This window comes from Primulina huaijiensis, chromosome 5, assembly GCF_012295235.1.
Source record: "Primulina huaijiensis isolate GDHJ02 chromosome 5, ASM1229523v2, whole genome shotgun sequence".
NCBI lineage: Eukaryota > Viridiplantae > Streptophyta > Magnoliopsida > Lamiales > Gesneriaceae > Primulina > Primulina huaijiensis.
The window spans coordinates 13,757,153-13,777,291 of record NC_133310.1 but is presented as its reverse complement, the minus strand read 5'-3'; the positions used below and the strand labels follow the sequence as shown (position 1 = coordinate 13,777,291).

Sequence of the window (20,139 nt, the reverse complement as noted above, 5' to 3'; positions counted from 1 at the left end):
ATTGTGAGATGATTTTTATCTCATGCTTGTCACCAATATTGTAGATATTATCATCAACTTTCTACAGGTCTAAGAATCATCTTAATCCCATTTGCAACGCTAATGTTATTCTTGTTTTATCGAACCTGTAAAAATAGTAAAAACTTATAATTATACAACAACTTATTTTTTATATAATTTATTATAAAATATATAATATTTAAACTTTTTATAAACAAAAACTATGAATTTATATTATAAAACATTTAATTAATGTACAATTTTTATGTTTATCACACTACCCAACCAGCTTATTGCTAGTCCCTAGCAATTTAAACGTTAATAGCAATACAAAACATATTGATTAATTTAAATAGAAATGTAATCGGAACTATCCAAGTGTTTAAATTAAATTTGAAAACTTTCAAGGTTATATCAAGATCATCATATTTATAATTTATGAAATAATCTGAGCTGATCAATTCAAAGCTTATTTTGAGGTAATTAGATGTACATGGTCTTCAGATATTCCTAATAAGAGTCTCAACTCCATATCCTCACAGGTTAATAAATGTTTCAATTCATGGGAACTATTTCTCTCATGGAGTTGGAATACATATAAATGCTCAAGAAAATGGTTTACAGAATGCAGACAGTCAAACGAGCCAAACTAATCAAAAGATAGGAAATCCATTGATTCAAAATCTAGTTATTCTTATTATATATATATAAATATTAATATATATATATATATATATTTTCCTTATTTTTTTACAACATCACGGAATCAGACTAAGTTTATGCTTCTTGACCACATGTTTATTTAATTTGGACAATATATTTCTCTCTTTCTATTTATTTTCTTTTTTTTTCTTCTTTTTTTTATGAGAGATAAATGGGTCGTCGCATATAACTTTAAAATTACATAGGTCTTCAACATTTTTTTTCTCTTTTTTTTTCAGGAAATATCATATATTTTTTTTTCAAAATAAGAACTCAAAATCTAAACAATAGATAGCCTATCTAATGATCAATAAAGGCATCGGAAGCTGTTTTCTCAGTCCTCTCCACTCACTCACAAAATATGTGTGAGTTTAAAATTTTAGGCACTCTTATAAGTTATATTTTGGGTCATTTACTTTAATACCTGATTTTATCACAATGGTTAATCACTCAAAAAGATTGCATAAATCATATTTTTATAGTGATCAAAATATCAAAATTGACTTTTTTTTTCAAATAAAAATTTAAACATCCTTATATAGATTAATACATGTTTTAATTTAAACCTTTCAAACATGTAATGTATGATATTTTTGCAAAAATTACTAAGATACAAACAATAAACATGGTTTTATTTTAAAATAATATTTTTTTAAATATATATATTTTTAATTTTTTTTAATATTTTTTTTAGAAGTTTGTTTTCCCCCTAATCAGAATATGACATTGTACCTAATGTCAAAATGTAAGGCCCGAGATTATAGCATTGTAATACGAGATTATTTAAATGACGAATTGATGCGATCATGGAAAGCCAAGCTCCGAGCAAGGAGTGGGAAAGTATGGGAGTGTGGAGTCCAGAAGACCTCGCGCACTTGCGCGGAGACGAGGCGCGCATATGCACGGAGACGAGGCACGCATATGCGCGAGCAGGTGGATTTCCAAGCGCCGAGACAGAGTGTCTCGCGCATATGCGCGAGCATTGGATTCGCATATGCGCGAGAAGTGTTGAATGAAAAAAATGACACATGTCTTGCCATGCATATTAACATGTAACCAATCTCCATTCCATTCGGATGTTCAGCCAAGAACCGAGACTTCCATGGAAATCCTCAAGCTTTTCATATCTTATAATTGTGATTGTGCAAAATCCGGCCATCCGATTTTCGATCCGAGCATAGTTCCGTGCTTCTCTGTTCAAGATTTTCGAAGGGATGTAAGTTTTATTTCTTTCCTGCATGGTTCGAAATCTAGGTTTTGGAGAAATCATAATTTGATTGATGTTATATGTTCTTGAGATTATGATAAGCATATAATCGAAACCGGATCGAAGAACGGATCGTGTATGCAATTGTTATCATTTCTCCAGCCTATGTTTGCATAGGGTTGTGAAGATTTTGGAATTGTTGTTTATAGTTTCTGATGAGTATGAGTTGTTTATATTCGCCTATTGTTGTTTGAGTTGCCGGGTGTCTCGAAATTGTGTCGTTATGCCGTCGAAACGTGATTAGATTGAGTATTGATCGAATCAAGTCTTGCTTTGAGTTGTATATTGATGTTATGCCTCTCAAATACGTCATTCCAGATTTTGTATTGAAGGCTTCGAACTCTAGAATTCAACTTCGAAACCGATAGAAGAAAGATAAAAGTTGCCAAGCTTTTATACCATAAAGAGTGAGAGGTGTTGAACAAGACGTAGATCGGTTTGAAACAACCTTGAATCACGAAAAGAAAAGAATAAATCAATGTTAAACCGGGATAAATAACTTGAGTAAGATATAACTTGAGTTCCCAAAACCACATACTAAATTGTTATTGCTTTGATGTGTTTGAACTTCTCGAGATTAATATGCTTAGTCTATTGAGTTATAGAAAAGCATGTATTATGAGGTAGACATCTTCAATGAGTCTTTGGTAGAGGTGCCAAGTCACTGGTCTTTTAGTTTATATCGATGCTCTTAGGAGAAATATCGACTCCTATTGTACACACTCGATATAGTGGGCCGAGGTCTGGGAATAGGGACATACCACCACCTCGAATGGGAGAGTAGGTGGGAGACTTGTTACGTTCTTATTCAAACCGGGATCCCTAAATAAGAATCGAGTCAAAGATTAAGAGTTAAAGAGTTTGATTTAAAGCTTTGTATCTATTCATATTTTCTTAGACTATGATACATGTTGTTTAACAAAATGTTTTGTGCTTTTGTATATGCTCGTATGAAATGCATGTATATGTTGTTTATACTGGAAAATATATTTCTCACTGGAGTTATCCGGCTGTTGTTGTGTTTGTATATGTGCTTGACAACAGGTTGGACATGATCAGAGTCGAGAAGAGGATGAAAGATCGAGATTAGAGTGGTGATCCGGGCTTAGAAAAAGATCTAGTTGTTCACCACTTGCTATGTGGTTGTTAAACACTAGTTTCTTATGACTTTATTTTGAATAAATTTTGCATCTATGATCATGTTGTAGATATTGAACTCAATCTTATAAATTGAATAAGATGGAGCATAACTTGTAGTATTTTGGACACTTGTTTCTGAGGTGCTCGGTTTTAAAAAAAATATTTTGACCTAGTTTATTTAATTGATCCATTTAATCCTAATGATGAATTGAAGAAAATGAGTCAGCGTCCGGGTTCCCACAACATGTGGTATCAGAGCTATATGTTCCTTAGACTGAAATAGAAGTGAGTGAATGTGGGTACTTTGAGTCTTCTTTCTTGCTTCTATTGTACTAGCATGCGATTAATTAAAAAGTTATATGCTAGTATAACAGCCTGTTTTATTGCTTTAGAAAGTACATGTTTACCTGATTATCTGATTTTATTGGAAACGTGTATTATTGGAGGATGAATCAGAACCGATTCTTGATCAGAAATATGATGATCAGAGGAGGACTGAGACAGATTTGCTAGATTTGATTACTAACCATTTTGATAATCAGATATGCCTCCTCGAAGAGCTCCAGAACAGGGTAGTACTTCAAATAATCCGATGGATGTTACAGCGACACCCATGGAAACTTGTTGTCACTTTGATTGTTGCACTCCCAAGAGCAGGTTGTCCACAAGTAGTATAATTCGGTGAGTCCGATATCGTATCCACAGGGAAGATAAGCTAATTACAAGTCCACTACAATGTCTTTTTTTTTTTTGTTTTTGTTTCTTTTTAATTTTAATTGTTTGTATCTTTAATGGGTAAATTTTAATTGTTCTAATTTTAATTTAAGTAGTTGAGATTAAAGGATCCACTCTTGGTATTTTAATAAAATTAACATTAACGAACAATTTTGAAATCCACTTAATAAAATGGTTCCAATATATTAAATAATCATATTTATATTATGTTATAAATTATTATCTTATAAGTATATAATATATACCAAAACTTATAAATGTGGTCAAGTATTTATTGTGCTATATATATTTGTAAACACTAAATCAAGGTTCCCACTTTAAATGGTTGGTAAAACCAAACAAACATTTAAATGGTATCAATAAATTAATACAATGATAGATTCATATATAATAAATCAAGGAATCCAAGTTAAATGGTTGGTAAAACCAAACTAACATTTAAATGGTTCCAAGAATTTAGTGTAACATATAGCAACAATAAATCAAAACTCCCACTTATAAGTAGGGTATAAAAATGCTTAAAGAAATAAATATAACATAAACAATAAATAATGATTAAATAATATAAAACATAGATTCTTACCTTTTAATAACCTTATTATCATGCCAAGAGTTTCACCTTATCATCTCAACTTTAGGAAGTTAGCTATTCATTATTCAAAGTGTAAAACTTTGAATATGAAATTAACATGCTAATTGTATTTAAATGAAGAAATAAAGGAAAAATATAGAGAGAAATATTATGCACTCAAAAGTTTGTTCATAGAATGAGGGATATCTCAATACATTACAATGTATTCCTATTTATAGCCAAATTTGGGGAGACAACCACAAATAAAATATTATTTTTTTACACATAAGTCTTCATTGGTGTTCCAAGATATTATATTATATTACACATCACTTTTGAAAATCTTCTTCTCCGAATTCGCTTCTTCACATAAAAAGAAACATGTGGATACTTGAGTTATCTAGTTGTGGTATTTTTTTTAAAACCATTTGACCAAGTAATTTGAGAGATATGGTCAAAATACTAGAGCATGGTAAAACTACAACTCCTTTGGTAACTTCATTTGTTACTTAATTTGATCCCAATTGTGTGAGGATTTTTATCTCATGCTTGTCAACAATATTTTAGATATTATAATCAACTTTCTACAGGTCCAAGAATCATCTTAATCTCATTTACAACGCCAAGTTTATTCTTGTTTTATCGAACCTGTAAAAAATAGTAAAAACTAGTAATTACACAACAACTTATATTTTATACAATTTATTATAAAACATATAATATTTAAACATTTAATAAAACAAAAACTATATAATTATATTATAAAACATTTAATTAATGTACAATTTTTATATTTGTCACACCTCCCAACCAGCTTATTGCTAGTCCCCAGCAATTTAAGCGTTAATAGCAATACAAAACATATTGATTAATTTAAATAGAAATGTAATCAAAACTATTTAAGTGTTTAAATTAAATTTGAAAACTGTCAAAGTTATATCAAGATCATCATAATTATAATTTATAAAATAATGTGAGATGATCAATTCAAAGCTTATTTCAGGTAGTTAAATGTACACGGCCTTCAGAAATTCTTAGTAAGAGTCTCAACTCCATATCCTCACAGGTTAATAAATGTTTCAATTTATGGCAACGATTTCTCTAATGGAGTTGGAATACAGATAAATGCTCAGATAAATAGTTTACAGAATGCAGACAGACAAACGAGCCAAACTAATCAAAAGATAGAAAATCCATTGATTCAAAATCTAGTTGTTCATATTATATATATATATATATATATATATATTTTTCATAACATAATGGAATCAGACTAAGTTTATGCTTATTTTTCACATATTTATTTAATTTGTACAATAAATTTCTCTATTTCTTTCTTTTTTTTATATATTTTTTTATTATGAAATATATATGGGTCGTAGCATATAACTTAAAAATTACATAGATCTTCAATATCTTTCTTTTTGTATTTTTCTCCTTTTTTCAGGAAATATCATTTTTTTTCAAAAATAAGAACTCAAGATCTAAACAATAGATAGTCTCTCTCATGATCAATAAAGGCTCGAAAGTTGTTTTCTCAGTCCTCTCCATTCACTCACAAAATATGTGTGAGTTTAAAATTTTAGGCACTCTTATAAGGTATATCTTGGGCCATATACTTTAATACATGATTTTATCACAATGTTTAATCACTCAAAAAGATTTCATAAATCATATTTTTATATTGATCAGAATATTAAAATTGACTTTTTTTTTCAAATAAAAATTTAAACATTCTTAAATAGATTAATGCATGTTATAATTTAAATCTTTCAAGCATGTAATGTATGACATTTTTTCAAAAATTACTAAGATACAAACAATAAACATGATTTTATTTTAAATATAAATATATTAATTATTTATTTTTTAAATTTTTTTTAAAAATTTTTTTTTATAAGTTTGTTCTTCCCCCAATCAGAATATGACATTGTCCCTAATGTCAAAATAACTATTAATAAAGAGTACATAATGAAAGAGATATCACCTGAAATTTTATTGAAGATAACAAACTGAAACAAACGCAAACCAATCCACGACTTTTGAATCAATGATCCAACTTCCTTTTCTTATTGCTTGATTGCGACCAATTGATCTTTGTTATCATCGTATCAAGCTTATGAACAAAAGCTTCCAAATCATGAATTAATTGGTCGGCAGTCGAAGCACAGATGAGCATTCGTCGTGAATTTTCTGAAATGAAATTCTGTTCCACAGCTTTATCAAGAAATGTCAACAAACTGTCATAATAATTATTGATATTCAACAAGCCCACAGGTTTATTATAGATATTAAGTTGTGCCCAAGAAACAGTGTGAAAAATTTCTTCTAATGTACCAAACCACCTGGTAGTACGATAAAAACATCAGAATTTTCAATCATTTTTGTGATTCTTTCATACATAGAAGAAGCTTTTAATTCCACACCAAACGTAACACTTGTAATATTTCCTTCAGCTAAAGCTGTAGGAATAATACCCAAAACCTTACTACCTCCAAGATGAGCAGATGTTGAAACAGATCCCATTAACCCAATATTACCTCTCCCATATACCAATTGAATTTTTCTCTCAGCCAATATCTTTCCAAGATTATTCGCTGCTTCTACAAACACTTCATTTTTTACAGGACTCGACCCACAAAATACACAAATATTTTTCAATGATTGTTCTGAGGTTCCAGCCATGTTTTTTTACTTTCTTCTTTTTTTTTCTGCGATATTTGGGGGAAAGATGAGAGATTTTATAGGGGTAATATGTTATTAGGACAAAACTATGGGTCACAGTTGTAAACAGAATAAATAGTAAAAACAATAATGACACACATGCATGTAAACAGTAGTGTGATTGTGGCTCACAATTTTCCTCTGGTTTTACGTCCAGAAACGGCTTCAAAGCCTTCTATGAGTCAAGGATATGCTTCCCATCCAATTTTCTTATAAATTGGCAAACATGGTCTTTTTAGTCGGATTCCCAAGGCTATGACGCTCATTTTGGAATTGTTTCCATAAACGGAGAAGCTTAATATGCACATGTCCACTAGAATGCGTCTCAAGAGTCAATAAATGTTATCTAAAGACTCCTTACTCAGCCCATTCTTAATGAAACCAATTTTATCTTCTCTGTTATTGGAAACACATCCCAAAGATCTGCATCGTTTGTCACAAGTACATCTTGCACACTTATGACAAACCCATAAACTTTTGGCCCTTCGTTTTTTCACATAAGTGCTTTTTCCTAATCCAGACAAATACCGAATGAGCAATGATTGTGGAACTTCTCCTCCTAATCGGACCTTAGCTTCTATTACAAGATGAATATCTTCTGGAATTCCTTTTTGCATTAGCAATCTCAATCTTTCACACCTTCCTGCATAAATTTTTCTTAGAACATTTTCAGAAATAGAGGGAAAATATTATAAATTTTTGAGAGAATTTCATCCATTTTGAAAGAAAAGAAATGATTTTTTTTATTTTTGTACCAGCAATTATGGAAAACTGATTAAACCGCCTATGAGAGTCACAGAGTACCGTTATCCGCCATTTAATCGGGAAAATAAAAAGATTAAGGAAACCTGAAATAAAAACAAACAAAATTAAATGCAACACAAAAAAAAATCAAGGATCGGAAAGGGAAATAAACTCTTCTTGAAAAATTTCATTTTCTAAAAATGGTTTAAGCCTTTGTCCATTTACTTTAAAAACATCACCATTTTTAGGATTTTCAATATCCACAGCTCCATAAGTATACACATGCTTTACAACATATGAGCCTGTCCATCTTGATCGTAATTTTCCTGGGAATATGTGAAGTCGAGAATTATAAAGCAAAATTTTTTTACCAATCTCAAAAAATTTTCTAAGAATTGTTTTATCATGAAATGATTTGATTTTTGCTTCATAAATCCTTGAATTCTCATACGTGTTATTTCTGAGTTCATCAAGTTCATTAAGTTGCAATTTACGCAATTTTTTGGCATCATCCATGCTTGAATTTAAAGTTTTGATCGCCCAATAAGCTTTATGCTCCAATTCCATAGGCAAATGACAATGTTTTCCATAAACCAACCTATAGGAAGACATATTCAATGATGTTTTAAAAGCTGTTCGATATACCCAAAGTGCATCATTAAGTCGCAGAGACCAATCTTTTCTATTTGAGTTAAGAGTTTTTTCCAAAATTTGCTTTATCTCCCTATTAACTAATTCAACTTGTCCATTTGTTTGAGGATGATAAGGAGTAGTTACTTTGTGAGTAATACCATATTTTTTCATTAATGAAGAAAATAGTTTATTAACAAAGTGAGTTCCCCCATCACTTATCACGGCTCGAGGAATTCCAAATCTACTAAAAATCTTTTCTTTTAAAAATTTGATGACGATTTTATGATCATTTGTTCAACATGGAATTGCTATGCATTTGGAAACATAATCAATTGCAACTAAAATATATAAGTATCAAAACGACGGTGGAAAAGGTCCCATAAAATCTATTCCCCAACAATCAAAGATTTCAATTTCAATAATAGGATTCAAAGGCATCATGTTTCTTTTTGAAATCGCACCCAATTTTTGACAATTTTCACAGATCTTGCAGATTCCGTGGGTGTCTTTAAACAAAGTGGGCCAATAAAATTCACACTGCAAGATTTTTGCAGCTGTTTTCTTTGAAGAAAAATGTCCTCCGCATGCTTCTGAATGACAAAATTTAATGACGCTACTTACCTCATTGTCGGGTATGCAACGTCGAAAAATTTGATCCGGACAATACTTGAACAGATACGGATCATCCCAATAAAAGTTTTTTACCTCATTCAAAAATTTTCTTTTATCTTGAGAACTCCATTGCGGTGGCATTTTTCCTGTAACAAGAAAATTTACTATGTTAGCAAACCAAGGTGTAGTAGTAATTGAAAATAGATGTTCATCAGGAAAATTATCGTTAATTGGTGTCATTTCACAAGATGATCCTGTTACTAGTCTCGATAAATGATCGGCTACGACATTCTCGGTTCTTTTTTTATCTTTGATCACAATGTCAAATTCTTGGAGCAACAAAATCCATCGTATCAGTCGTGGCTTTGCATCCTGTTTGGTCAACAAATATCTAATAGCAAAATGATCAGTAAACACGATAGTTGTTGATCCAATCAACTAAGAACGAAATTTATCTAATGCAAATATTACAGCAAGTAGTTCTTTTTCAGTTGTGGAGTAATTCATTTGAGCATTGTTTAAAGTTCTACTTGCATAATATATCACATAAGGCTTACCGTTTCTTCTTTGACCCAATACTGGACCGACAGCATAATCACTCGCATCGCACATGATTTCAAATGGTAAAGACCAATCAGGAGGTTGCATGATAGGAGCTGATGTTAAATGTCGAATGATTTTATCAAAAGCATTTTGACATTCTTGAGTCCACTCAAATTCACTGTCTTTTGTTAAGAGGTTACAAATGAGTTTAGAGATTAAACTAAAGTCCTTTATAAACCTCCTAAAAATCCAACATGTCCCAAAAATGAGCGAATTTTTTTAATGGTTTTTGGAGGGTGTAAATTGGCAATGACATCAACTTTTGCTTTATCAACTTCAATTCCATGAGATGACACGACATGTCCCAAAACAATTCCAGAAGTAATCATGTAATGACATTTTTCCCAATTTAAAATAAGACCTTTTTCCTCGCATCTTTTTAAAACTTTTTCCAAATTTTCAAGACAATTATCAAATGTATTCCCAAAGACAGTTAAATCATCCATGAAAATTTCCAAACAATTTTCAACCATGTCGCAAAAAATGCTTAGCATACATCTTTGAAATGTTGCTGGGGCATTGCATAATCCAAATGGCATCCTTCTAAATGCAAATGTTCCAAAAGGACATGTGAATGTAGTTTTATCTTGATCTTCGAGTGCAATGGGAATTTGATAATAACCTGAATATCCATCAAGAAAACAGTAGTATGGATGACCTGCTACTCTTTCTAAAATTTGATCCAAAAATGGTAATGGAAAATGATCTTTTCTAGTGGCGTCATTTAATTTTCTATAATCAATACACATCCGCCAACTAGATGGGACTCGACTTGTTAACAATTCACCTTTTTCATTTTTTATCACTGTGATGCCAGATTTTTTCGGAACTACTTGTGTTGGGCTTACCCACTTACTATCAGAAATAGGGTAGATAATCCCAACATCAAGTAGTTTGAGAACTTCAGTTTTCACAACATCTTTCATGTGTGGATTTAATCTCCTTTGTGGTTGTTGAGATGTTTTTGCATTTTCTTCTAAGTGAATTTTGTGAGTGCAAATTAGTGGATTAATGCCCTTGAGATCTTTTAGTGTCCAACCAATTGCATTTTTATGTCTTTTAAGCATATCAACTAATTTACCTTCTTCATCACTTGCTAGTTTGGAAGAAATTACCACCGGATATGTTTCATCTTCTCCAAGAAATGCATACTTCAATTCTTCTGGCAAGGGTTTTAACTCCAATATGGGTGGTTCGTCTTTGTTCTCATATTTTGCATCAAATTCTTTCTCTGATCCTGGTAACGACTGATACCTGATAAAATCATCAAGATCAATTTCAATATTTTTTTAACAGTTTCAATTGAACAAATATCTAATTGATCACGAGTACTCCCTTCTTGAATGTTTTCTTCCACAAGAGTTTCAATAAGATTTTCATCTTCACTTTCATCTCTTTTGTAATGTGGTTGTTTACAAAGATTAAACACATTAAGCTCCAAGATCATGTTACCAAATGACAACTTCATTATTCCATTCCTGCAATTTATAAGAGCATTAGAAGTTGCTAAAAATGGACGACCTAAATTTACAGGAATTGCATTACAAGTTTCGATAGGTTGTGTATCTAAAACTATGAAATTGACAGGATATACAAAGTTATCAACTCGGACCAACACGTCTTCTACCATACCTCTTGGCACTTTAACAGATCTATCAGCAAGTAAAAGTGTTACCGAAGTAGGTTTTAACTCGCCTAGATTGAGTTCTTGATAAAATGAATATGGAAGTAAATTCACACTAGCTCCAAGGTCAAGCAAGACTTTTTTAATCTTTCGTTCTCCCATAATACAGGAAATAGTAGGACAACCAGGGTCTTTGTATTTCAAAGCATTATTATTTTGAATGATTGCACTTACTTGTTCGGCTAAAAATGCTTTCTTTTTCACATTCAATTTTCTTTTCACAGTACACAAGTCTTTCAAAAATTTGGCATATGAAGGTACCTGTTTTATTGCATCTAATAAAGGAATATTAACTTTTACTTGTTTAAAAATATCATATATATCAGAATTCGAATTTGATTTTTTTGTATTTTTCAATGCATGAGGGAATGGTGGTGACACTGTCTGTTGAACCTCCTCTTCGCAAGTTATGGGTTCTACTTCCTTACCCTTTGGAGTTGATTTATCATCATCTTCACAAGGTTCAAGAATGGATTTTTCCACAACCTTACCACTTCGAAGGGTAATAACAGATTTTACCTGATCCATCGGTTGAGTTCCAGAAGTTCCAGTTTGTGAATGATGATCCTTGGGATTAAGCAGAGGTTGTGAAGGAAATTTACCTTTTTCATGAACATTAAGTGCAGATGCAAATTTAGCAAGAGTATCTTTCAAATCTGTCATGGTTTGAGCAGTTTGAGTATTGATAGACTCTTGCTTTGCAATGAAAGAATTCAATATATCTTCCAAATTCCTTTTAGGTGGAGGAACATAAGGTGCATAATTTTGAAAATTTTGTTGATTTTGGAAATGTGGTTGTGAAAATTGTGCAGCATTATCATTCCTCCAACTAAAATTTGGATGATTTCGCCAACCTGGATTGTAATTTTGAGAAAATGGTTCAAAATTTGGCCTTTTGAAATTGTTCAAAACATTGGCTTGTTCATGGAGACATTCTTTAAAAGAGGGCAAAGTGGGACAATCTTTTGTAGAATGATCACTTGTATCACAGATGTGACACGCAATTTCTTGAACAGATTTTAATTGACCATTCTTTTTCAATTCAAGTGCTTCAACTTTTCTTGCCAAAGAGGTAAATCTAGCTTGCAGATCATGTTCATCTTTGAGGGTGTACATACCTCCACCAGATGTGGGAGATTGAATCTTGTTTGATGGTTCGATTGTACCTATAGTGTCCCAATTTTGAGCATTTTCAGCTAATGAATCGAGATACTCAATTGCCTCGTTTGGATCTTTATCTTCAAATGTTCCATTACACATAAATTCAACCATTTGCCTATCTTTAGGTGTTAAGCCTTCATAAAATTGAGAAACAACTCTCCAAATTTCAAAACCATGATGTGGACAAAGATTAAGCAATTCTTTATATCTATCCCAACACTGATAAAAAGTTTCTCCTTGTTTTTGAGTGAAAGTGATGATTTGCCTTTTGAAAGAATTTGTTCTATGAGATGGAAAAAACTTTTTCAAAAATTGTTGTTGCAATTCATCCCAAGTTCGAATGGATCCCGATCTAAGATTTTGTAGCCAAGTTTTAGCTTTATCTTTTAAAGAAAAAGGAAAAAGCTTAAGTCGAATGGTGTTCATGCTACAATTTAGATCATTATATGTGTTGCACACTTCTTCAAACTCTCGTAAATGCATGTATGGATTTTCAGAATCTAAGCCATGAAAATTGGGTAAAAGTTGGATAATACCAGGCTTAAAATTGAAATGAGATGCATCGGGGGGAAAAACTAGACATGAAGGTGCACTAGTACGTGTAGGATTCATGTGATCTCTAAGTGTTCTTCGTCTATCATGATCATGTTGAGATTGAATTTCATCTTCATTTTCTTGGATGGGTTCTTCCGCCATGTTTTGTGAAAATAAAGGGTTATTTCGAATGAGTCGACCACTAAGTGTACGTGACCAAATAATGCTCATGCAAATGCAAATGCAAAAGAATAAAAACACACAAAAGCAATAAAAATTCAAATAAAGAAAAATAAACTATAAACAAAATTAAATAGACTTGAAATTAAATTATACTTCCCCGGCAACGGCGCCAAAAACTTGTTGTCACTTTGATTGTTGCACTCCCAAGAGCAGGTTGTCCACAAGTAGTATAATTCGGTGAGTCCGATATCGTATCCACAGGGAAGCTAAGGTAATTACAAGTCCACTACAATGTCTTTTTGTTTTGTTTTTGTTTTTGTTTCTTTTTAATTTTAATTGTTTGAATCTTTAATGGGTAAATTTTAATTGTTCAAATTTTAATTTAAGTAGTTGAGATTAAAGGATCCACTCTTGGTATTTTAATAAAGTTAACATTAACGAACAATATTGAAATCCACTTAATAAAATGGTTCCAATATATTAAATAATCATATTTATATTATGTTATAAATTATTATCTTATAAGTATATAATATATACCAAAACTTATAAATGTGGTCAAGTATTTATTGTGCTATATATATTTGTAAACACTAAATCAAGGTTCCCACTTTAAATGGTTGGTAAAACCAAACAAACATTTAAATGGTACCAATAAATTAATACTATGATATATTCATATATAATAAATCAAGGAATCCAAGTTAAATGGTTGGTAAAACCAAACTAACATTTAAATGGTTCCAAGAATTTAATATTATAATATATTTATATATAATAAATCAAGGCATCCACTTTAAATGGTTGGTAATACCAAACTAACATTTAAATGGTTCCAAAAATTTACTGTTACATATAGCAACAATAAATCAAAACTCCCACTTATAAGTAGTGTATAAAAATGCTTAAAGAAATAAATATAACATAAACAATAAATAATGATTAAATAATATAAAACATAGATTCTTACCTTTTAATAACCTTATTATCATGCCAAGAGTTTCACCTTATCATCTCAACTTTAGGAAGTTAGCTATTCATTATTCAAAGTGTAAAACTTTGAATATGAAATTAACATGCTAATTGTATTTAAATGAAGAAATAAAAGAAAAATATAGAGAGAAATATTATGAACTCAAAGGTTTGTTCATAGAATGAGGGATATCTCAATACATTACAATGCACTCCTATTTATAGCCAAATTTGGGGAGACAACCACAAATAAAATATTATTTTTTTACACATAAGTCTTCATTGGTGTTCCAAGATATTATATTATATTACACATCACTTTTGAAAATCTTCTTCTCCGACTTTGCTTCTTCACATAAAAAGAAACATGTGGATAATTGAGTTGTCTAGTTGTGGTATTTTTTTTCAAACCATTTGACCAAGTAATTTGAGAGATAATGGTCAAAATACTAGAGCATGGTAAAACTGCCACTCCTTTGGTAACTTTATTTGTTGCTTAATTTGATCCCAATTGTGAGAGGATTTTTATCATATGCTTGTCAACAATATTGTAGATATTATAATCAACTTTCTACAGGTCCAAGAATCATCTTAATCCCATTTGCAACGCCAAGTTTATTCTTGTTTTATCAAACCTGTAAAAAATAGTAAAAACTTGTAATTACACAACAACTTATATTTTATACAATTTATTATAAAACATATAATATTTAAACATTTAATAAAACAAAAACTATATAATTATATTATAAAACATTTAATTAATGTACAATTTTTATGTTTATCAGAAACACTGTTAAAAATATTTCAATCATTCAAACCGGCGACTTTGAAAGGCACTGAGATGTCTATCGACTGCGAGAGCTGGCTTGATGATATTGAGATGTTGTTTGATCCATCAAAGATTTCTGTAGTATTGCAAAGCCGATTACCCACCTGACCCAGAAGAATGCCCCTTTTGTTTGGTTAGAGGCGTGTGAATCCAGTTTCCTGGAGTTGAAAAAGAAGTTAACCAGTGCTCCAGTGTTGACTATCCCGTCAGGTATTGGTTATTTTGTTGTTTATTGTGATGCTTCTCACAGGGGACTAGGTTGTGTTTTGATGCAGCGAGGACATGTTATTGCTTATGCCTCGAGACAGTTAAAACCACATGAGACTCGCTATCCAATTCATGATCTTGAATTAGTTGCCATCGTGTTTGCATTGAAAATCTGACGACACTATCTATATGTTGAGAAGTTTGAAATTTATTCTGATCATAAGAGTTTGAAATATCTATTTTCACAGTCTGAACTGAATATGAGGCAACGGAGATGGCTTGATTTGCTGAAAAATTTTGATTGTGAGATCAAATATTACCCAGGAAATCAAATGCAACAGCTGATGCACTGAGTCGAAAAGTATGTTCTTTATCCCTATCAACGATTGGTGTCTCAAATTTGATTGAAGATTGCTGTCTTTCTGGATTAGTATTTGAGACAGATTGTAAACTTCTGAGACTTTGTACCATTCAAGTTGAACTAGAGCTGATTTAAAGAATAAAAGAAACACAGAAAGTCGATCAGAATATTCAGAATTCGATTGCGATGGTCAGATCAGGGCATCAATCAGAATATCAGGTTCGTGATAATGTGTTATTTATGAATAATCGTCTTGTTGTGCCAGATGTTTCAGACTTGAAACAACAGATTTTGACAGAGGCGCACTGTAGTCGTTTTAGTATTCATCCTGGTGGCAGAAAGATGTATAATGATCTGAAGAAACAGTTTTGGTGGAAACAGATGAAATCAGATATCGCCGATTTTGTGTCCAAATGCTTGAATTGCCAACAGGTGAAAGCCGAAAAGATGAAACCAGGAGGTCTTCTGCATAGTTTATCTATTCCAGAATGGAAATGGGATCACATTTCCATGGATTTTGTTACGTAGCTACCACAATCTTCCCGAGGTTGTGATGAGATTTGTGTCGTTATTGACATATTAACCAAATCAGAGTGTTTCGTTCCATACCGAATGACGTACAAACACGATCAGATGGCATAAATTTATGTCAGAGATTATGTCAGAGAAGTGGTTAGGTTGCATGGAGTGCCAAAGTCCATCGTATCAGATCGTGACCCTCGATTTACTTCACACTTTTGGCGTAGTTTGCAACAAGCTCTAGGTACGAAATTACAACTGAGTACTGCATATCATCCTCAGACAGACGGACAATCAGAAATAACTATTTAGACATTGGAGGATATGCTTAGAGTTGTAGTGCTAAACTTTGGCACTAGTTGGCAAGATTCCCTGCCACTTTGTGAATTCTCATACAACAACAGCTATCAGACGAGTATAGAGATGGCCCCATTAGAAGCATTGTACGGAACAAAGTGCAGATCTCCCCTCTACTGGGATGATATCTCAGAGGTACCTGAATTTGGGCCTGACATGATTCGAGATATTACTGAAAAAGTAAAGCTGATTCAGCAAAGAATGAAGACAGCTCAGGATAGACAGGCCAAATATGCAAATATTCGACGTCGACCTTTGGAATTTGAGCAAGAAGACAGAACATTTATGAAGATTTCTCCTTTCAGAGACGTTGTCAGATTTGGCAAGCGAGGGAAGTTGTCTCCACATTATATCGGTCCGTACAAAATTCTTGAGAAGATAGGTAATCGTGCATATCGACTCGCTCTTCCTACGTCTCTATCTGGAATACATGACGTCTTTCATGTGTCTATGCTGCAGAAATATCTTCCTGATGCTTCTAATGTTCTTCCGCCTGATGAGGCCGAACTCGATGAAACTTTGAGTTATGTTGAAAAACCACTTCAGATTCTCGATCGTAAAGAAAAGCAGCTCAGAACGAAAACTATTCCACTTGTGAAAGTTCAGTAGAGTCGTCATGGCATCGAAGAAGCTACTTGGGAGACTGAACCAGATATGAGACAGAAATTTCCAGAATTATTTCACTGATGTGAGATTCTTATTTCGTTTCGATTATATTTCTTATCTTGTGTGATTTGATTGTCGGTGATTTCGAGGACGAAATCATGTCTCAGAGGGGGAGAAGTGTAAGGTCCGAGATTATATCATTGTAATACGAGATTATTTAATTGACGAATTGATGCGATCAGGGAAGGCCAAGCTCCGAGGAAGGCGTGAGGAAGTATGGGAGTGTGGAGGCCAGAAGACCTCGCGCACATGCGCGGAGACGAGGAGCGCATATGCGCGAGAAGATACATGTGGGGGCAGAAGACCTCACGCATATTCGCGAGCAGGGGAAAGTTTTTCCAGAAGACCTCGCACACATTCGCGGAGACGAGGCACGCATATGCGCGAGCAGGTGGATTTCCAAGCGCCGAGACAGAGAGTTTCGCACATATGCGCAAGCATTGGACGCGCATATGCGCGAGAAGTGTTGAATAAAAAAAATGACACGTGAATTGCCATGCATATTAACATGTAACCAATCTCCATTCCATTCAGAATGTTCAGCAAATAACCGAGACTTCCATGGAAATCCTCAAGCTTTTCATATCTTAGAATTGTGATTGTGCAAAATCCGGCCATCCGTTTTCGCTCCGAGCATAGTTCCGTGCTTCTCTCGTCAAGAGCTTCGAAGGGACGTAAGTTTTATTTCTTTCCTGCATGGTTCGAAATCTAGGTGTTAAAGAAATCATAATTTGATTGATGTTACATGTTCTTGAGATTATGATAAGCATATAATCAAAACCGGATCGAAGAACGGATCGTGTATGCAATTGTTATCATTTTTCCAGCCTATGTTTGCATAGGGTTGTGAAGATTTTGGAATTGTTGTTTATAGTTGCTGATGTATTGAGTTGTTTATATTCGCCTATTGTTGTTTGAGTTGCCGGGTGTCTCGAAATTGTGTCGTTATGCCGTCGAAACGTGATTAGATTGAGTATTGATCGAATCAAGTCTTGCTTTGAGTTGTATATTGATGTTATGCCTCTCAAATACGTCATTCCAGATTTGGTATTAAAGGCTTCGAACTCTAGAATTCAACTTTGAAACCGATAGAAGAAAGATCAAAGTTGCCAAGCTTTTATACCTTGAAGAGTGAGAGGTGTTGAACAAGAAGTAGATCGGTTTGACACAACAAAGAATCCCGAAATAAAGGTATAAATCAATGTTAAACCGGGATAGATAACTCGAGTAAGATATAACTTGAGTTCCCAAAACCACATACTAAATTGTTATTGCTTTGATATGTTTGAACTTCTTGAGATTAATATGCTTAGTCTATTGAGTTACTGAAAAACATGTATTATGAGATAGACATCTTGAATGAGTCTTTGGTATAGGTGCCAAGTCACTGGACGTTTGGTTTATATCGATACGCTTAGTTGAAAGTGCTACTACTTAAATTATAATTCACTCAAGTGTAGGTTGTCTGCAAGTAATATATTTCGTAAGTACGAGATCGATCCATAGAGAGGTTATTTTAAGTTTAAATTTATTAATTTATAGATTACCAAATGCAAAAACGAAGTTTACAAATTATAAATTTTGTCAAGGCTCGAGGATTTATCTTGGTTTATGCAATATTGTTTAACTAAAAGTAAAACAAAGGAAACCATCATAAATAATGGTTCCAAGAAAATTAAATATTTAAACACACACATAATATAATATAGTTCCCACTATAAAAAATACCGAATTCACCGATATTTTATATATGGTACCTATGATTATATATAAAACTATATAAATATATAACTGCATAAAATAAATGTTAAATTAAATTATTATATTTCATTTAGAACAACCGGCAGAGCCACGCTATTACCTAAAAGAAATATATGATTTAATAAGTTAGTTGCGGGAAAGTAAAAGTTAGATGCGGAAAGTAAAAATTAGTTGTGATAAAGTAAATGTTAGATTGTTAGATATCATAATATTTCATTTAGAACAACCGGCAGATCCACGCTATCGTCTAAATGAAATATATGATATAATTATATANTTTTTCCTCTTCACCTTGACATAATAGATTTAGCTTTCCATGAACTTACTTTTGATCAACACAAAAAACATCACTCATAATTTGGAAAATGAAAAATATATTAGAACTTAGAACTTTTATACACACTCACACTATATTTTACAATGAGATAGAATGATTCTCAAGCTAGCACAAGGCCTCTATTTATAGGCCAAATGAGAGAAAGGGTTAAAAAATCTATTAATGCAATGTAGTTGTAATAGTAGTCTTTGTCTCCACCAATTTCAATTCCATGTCCCTTTTTTCAATGCTTTGTTTTACGACTTTAATCACCGAATTTGACTCTGCTCAAACAGAAAACATGTGGGGAATTGTCTATAGATGAATTTGGCCACTTGGTTCACCTCCTTTGGATAAATATTGAAATAGTTATGATATTTTTACTATATGCTGGTCATGGTGAAAGTAAATTTGTCCTCCTTTTGATATTTTCACAATTTGATCATCTTAACCATTTTTTTACGCAATCATGTCTTCTGCAAAGTTGTAGATAATTTCTCAAGGATTCCAAACATGTTTAAATCACCTCCATTTGAGTTTTTTAGCTTGAGTTATCATTATTTTACTAACACGTAGAAATCTGAAAATAAAATATATTTAGTAAGACATTTTAATATAAACACACAATACTAAAATAACATAATTTTATAATTTTAAAGAAACTTAAATTTTAAAATATAGGTTTTAACATATAATAAATTATTAATTTTAAGTTTCATCACACCCCCACACTATCTTATTACTAGTCTCTTAGTAATAAAATTTATCAGAAAATCACAACCTAGATTCTTTATTCCTTTTATATATTCAAATATACAAGCATATTCATTTTAAAACAAACTCATATACTGATTT

The 20,139-nt window shown here is 32.1% G+C and overlaps 1 protein-coding gene across 1 annotated transcript; it reads right to left on the bottom strand.

The window, feature by feature from the left end:
• Positions 1–1,114: 1,114 nt before the first annotated feature.
• Positions 1,115–13,040, bottom strand: LOC140977655 (uncharacterized). Its single transcript, XM_073442400.1, has 2 exons — positions 11,089–13,040; positions 1,115–1,126 (listed from the first exon to the last, which is right to left on the bottom strand). Exons 1-2 carry the CDS (start codon positions 13,000–13,002, stop codon positions 1,115–1,117), a joined length of 1,926 nt encoding a protein of 641 aa, XP_073298501.1. The 5' UTR covers positions 13,003–13,040.
• Positions 13,041–20,139: the final 7,099 nt, after the last annotated feature.

Bases quoted from the DNA above. Each gene is read 5' to 3' on its own strand.
- LOC140977655 (XM_073442400.1), bottom strand. From the start codon at position 13,002: ATGAACACCATTCGACTTAAGCTTTTTCCTTTTTCTTTAAAAGATAAA.